Below are 4928 nucleotides of genomic sequence, written 5' to 3' on the forward strand. Positions count from 1 at the left end.
CAGGAACGCGTAGTGCTCTTATAATAATTGCCTGGCTTTTGTTCCCTTGCCATGAGTGCTCAGATCATTCCCATTGCAAGGCAGGACCCAGCAGTCCATTGAGGCTAATTGTACCGGCAGGGCCACTGAGAAAAGACAGGATGGTGTGTGAGTGTGTGAGTGTGTTTAAGACATCCTATTTTGGTGTCTTTAATTGTATGTTTTCTTTTTGGAAAACTAACAGTTTGATTCAAATATGTGGTTCTCACAAGCTAACTGACAATTATTGGATTCTGTCAAGCGCAGATGATTTTAGGTGTGTGTAAGTCTGTGTGTATATGACGCAGGTGTGTGTGAAGGAAAGAGAGAGAGACACACAGAGGAAAGGGTGATCTCTTTGGACTTCTGAGAATTAGTTAGATACACATTCTTAGAGGAAAGGATAAATGCCCAATTGAGGGACTTTGTTCCTATTTAAAAGAGGGCCTTTACATTGGCACACTGAGTGTGAGCACAGCTTTAGTGATGAAATTGGACTCAGAGGTTCTTTTTATCCCCTAGACAATACACTGGGGGTAATTTAAGGACTCTTCTTTAGTTTCATCTCTTTTTGACTTTCACGGGGCTAAAACAGGAGGATTTAACACCAACCAAGGCTTCAGAGGGGAGAACTGTGATGTAATAAGATGATGAAAACGATGACTGCACTGAATTCAGTGAGTTCGTGGTGATAGCTGACCAAACAACTCTTAGGTCTGTTTCATCCGGTCTACAGCTGCTGCTTGGTCCAACCTTCAGGATAAACCTACAGGTGTTAACTCTACATTTCAGACAGATTTCAGGCTACTAACCTAAACTCTGCATTGCCTGTTGGGTCTACATAAATTCAAACGGTTCACCCAGAGGTCGAGTTAGATGTGTGCAATGAATTATTGATTATTACCTGATTCGGCGAAGCTGATAATCTCCGAGGTCTCCGCTTGAACCTCGTTGTTGAATGCAGCCTGTCCATCAAAGCTGGGGATCTCCACCCGGCCGTCCTCTCGCACTTTGCCGGCGTGTAGCCTCCTCAGAGCCGTCACCATCGCAGCCTTCGGGATGGGATGGGTGATGTTGGGTCTGTCCCTCATCTGCAGCCGGTTCAGTATGTGCCTCTTCACCGCCTCTAAGAAGTCTATGTTTACCCGCTCCGACTGATCCGGAGCCCTGAGGCCACAGGACGCGCACGACTCTTGCGGCGAACCCTGAGTCTCCGTCCCGGTGACCGAGCTACAGCGCACGACGAGAACGCACGCAACTAAACAGGTCAATGCCAGATTGTATGAGTTCATTTTTTCGAGACTTAAACGTATTGTCCAGATGCTGAAGAAGAGAAGGGTGAAGCTGTTACATAAAAACACCGAGGTTCCGAAGTTCTAAGTTCCAGGACAACATCCACTAGCTGCTCCAGAAGTTAGACGACTGGAGATGTCCAAAGAAGCTAATTAAAAGATAGTATTCCTCAACATAAAAGAGTGCTGCTGAAAATGTGAGGCTAATTACCTCCGGTCATTATGCATTCAGCTCACTATCCAACGATGCGTCTTTTTTCTGCCCCAAAACAAAAGTTCACCTGACTGCGATGCGCACTCACGAGTTTTGATTGTTGACACGCTTCTGTCACTGCGTTCAGTTCAGACCGGGTGATCGACCAAAACAAACGAGGACACTTACTCTCCTCCGTCTAAGAGTCTAAACAAAACCTCTTCGGTGTCGAAAGGCGATCAGTCCATTGGTTCCCATTCAAACCGCATGCACAAAGTTCACTTGTACAGCTGCAGTCCCAAGGAGAATAACAGCGCTCAGTGAGTCCTGGGTCTTTTGTGTATGCGCCTGGGTACCATGTCCGGTGCGTGCCACTGTACAAGGCCAGTTCCGTGCGCTCTGGAAGATGCTGCTCACTGAGACCCTTTTCTTCCTTTGCAAACAGACAACAGGGGCGCAGCACACCCAAAGTTTTTATACAGGAGTCGAAACCACGTGGGGATTTCCACCAACTGAACGCAAGGGATTATAGACTACTACGTCTCCAGAGCCACCACTCCTCTGAGGAACAAGGGTTTATTATGGTAACACGTCGGTTGCATAATTTTCTTCTCCCCAAACAGACGATGACTTATGTGTGAAACATCATTTGATCATTAAGATTACTACATGCACACTTAGCGAGAAGACTTTGTGAAGCCTGTACATTAACTGAGGTAATTCTGACGGACTTCAAACATACATATGTGTTTTAAACTTGATACAAACACACTAAAAACGCTTTTCAGTCTTTGGTTTTAAATCAGACGTGTATTACAGGTTTAAACAATTTTCAAGATATATGAAAAATTCAAATCCAGTGTATTAAAAGGATATAATTAAATAACAAACGAAAAATCAACAAGAATTAATGAAGATTAATTGGAAATTAGCGCCACGCTCGGTTATAATGCTGATTACCAAGCACATAGCGCCATCTACCAGTAGAAATCTAATATTACACCCTGCAGCTGCCTCAACATACTGCAGGTAAAAAAAGAGCACAATTCCAATTGACACTGCACAATAATCAGTTACACTATATATACGTATGTTAAGTAGATGATACTTGTTCTTGGATACTAGGATGAACTATGTGTACAAGGGCAGAAGTATGTTTGTGGTAAAGTGTTAAGAGGTAGCATAATAGAAGTGATATTTTAGTAGCACATGCATCTTTACGCACAAAGTCCAGTGAACCTAATGATTATGCCAAAATTAATAATAAAGATAATAATATAAAATCAAGATTCACAGTTGGAATCACAGTGAACAATAATAACAATGACATTATGATGATGTGTACTGCGAGTAGTCTGAGCCCCTGAGCAGGTCTGTGTCATGTGTGGGAGCAGTAGGTCAACAGGCCAAATGAAATGAGCAGCAGCAGCAGAGATGGACTAGAACAGCCTGATAAAATATATCAGGGGTCAGACAATATGGTCTAAGATAAATTAACCTGGTTTTAATTACATTTCTCTTCCTGTTACTAAAACCAGTGGCGTTAGTCTGTCTGCCTTCTGACTTCACTCAGCAGCACGTTTTACTGGAAATGTATGTCACAAATAAAGTGTTTCATTTGTAAAAATGCTGGTTTGTTCCACTCTCACTACATATCACATTTGCTTAATATTTAATTACAGTAATTTTGAAAAGAGAAATAATTATTAATTATAATTTGGCTTTAATTCTTATATCTATCACAATTTTGAATTATATTACAAAAGGGGTGGAATTGCCATGTTTCCCAAATTAAGAGAATTATCCATTTATCAGAATAATATTTATTTTTATTCTATATTTAATTTAGTTTCATTTCTTACAGCTATCAAAACTATCAGGGGTAAACTTCCTTAAAATTAAACTATGCCTGCCTTTCCCTATGCGTGAGAGAATTATTTACAATATTAATTTCATATTTGATTACAGCAATTCTGAAAGAGAATTAATTAACTCAGTTGTAAGCCATACATCTATCATAGGTATTGGTGGTAATGTCTCTTGAAACTGGACCCTGATACTAACCCTTAACCCCACGAATGAAACATTAAGTTTTACACTGATCAGTCATCAGAGAGCATCAGTGTGTGTGTGGGTGATCAGACCTAATGCAATAGAATCCCTTTGATGTAATAACCCTATTGGTCAGTCCTATTCCTCTGTGGGAAACCCTAATAATATCCATTCATGCTCTTATAAAACTGATAATATAATGTTTCCATGTCAAATACTAACACCTACATGCGAAGTCCCTTGAGGTATGTAACTGGGGGTCTGCCTTTTGAACTAGACAGAAGCATGGTGTTAAAGGTGGGTGGGACTTAGAGCCCAACACATGACATCCCATACCATAAATCATGACTTGAGACCTCAGGTTGACAGGTACTGCCCTTTATATCGCTCTCTTAGGTGCATTGACAGCAAGGGGCTTCTATGCAAAACAATCAAGGCAAGGTGGGAGCAGAAAAAAAAGGGCTGAGAGGAGGACCGGTCGTGTTGTAGTCGAAAACAGCGCAAGGTTCGCAGGTTGCTGAGATCACAGGCAATACATAGGTTGGCCGTCAAAGGTTCAAGAAAGATGCATGAACTTTGCTTCCTTTACTTGCTGCTTTAAAGTGCCTTAGATTTTTGATTTGTGCTCATCTACTTTATGTTTCACTTGTATTTTGTGGCATTCATGTGGACGGCAAAGTAAGAATTTCATTGTACAGGGAAACACGTTTCCTAACTGTGCATATGACAAATAAACACTTTGACCTTGACCTAGGGAGTGCTGGGAACCTGTGAGCTGGTTAAGTAAGGAAGTGGCTGATGACAGGATGGGGAACAGCTGTGGAGATGCCAATCAGCCACACCCGTGCCGCTTGCCCCCGAGTCCATCAGGTGATGTGGAGCGGACATGACACAAACGGCAAGGGGCGAGTAAGAGTACAAGAACTTTCTTCATATTTAGAGTATTGAGCCTTTTGATTCAAAACATCTCTCTTGGCAAGATAAGAAATATAACCTGTCTGTTGGTAGGCCAATGAAATGAAGACAGGACATGAAGGTAAAATATGTTCAGATTTGGTAGCTTGTGGAGCTGAAATGTATCGTAAACATTTATTACAAATAAACATCAAACAGCAGCTACAACACCAAAACTCAGAGCAAAAGTTACAATATTAGAAAAAAATGTAGTTGTTTTGTTTTCTTATTCACAGAATTTGATTTGATTTGATTTGATTCAATTTATTCTTTCAAGCATGTAAAGACAGTTGATATGACAACACACATAATTTTACACATAATCCAATATCCATTTGCTTATACCTAGTACATGCTTGAATGGAGTAGAAAGAAGTCAGACTTATCCAGTCCTACCCCATGACATCATCTTACCATCA

General features: G+C 41.1%; 1 protein-coding gene across 1 annotated transcript in view; it reads right to left on the minus strand.

The window, feature by feature from the left end:
* The window catches only part of inhbb (inhibin subunit beta B), an 8792-nt gene extending 6834 nt beyond the window's left edge, over positions 1–1958 (minus strand). Inside the window, exon 1 of the mRNA XM_020606643.1 lies at positions 923–1958. Coding sequence (XP_020462299.1) covers positions 923–1310 — 388 coding nt within the window. The 5' untranslated portion in view covers positions 1311–1958. The remainder of the gene's footprint in view (positions 1–922) is intronic.
* Between the last annotated feature and the right edge of the window lie 2970 nt (positions 1959–4928).

Source organism: Monopterus albus, unplaced genomic scaffold (genome assembly GCF_001952655.1).
Source record: "Monopterus albus unplaced genomic scaffold, M_albus_1.0 scaffold79.1, whole genome shotgun sequence".
Lineage (NCBI taxonomy): Eukaryota > Metazoa > Chordata > Actinopteri > Synbranchiformes > Synbranchidae > Monopterus > Monopterus albus.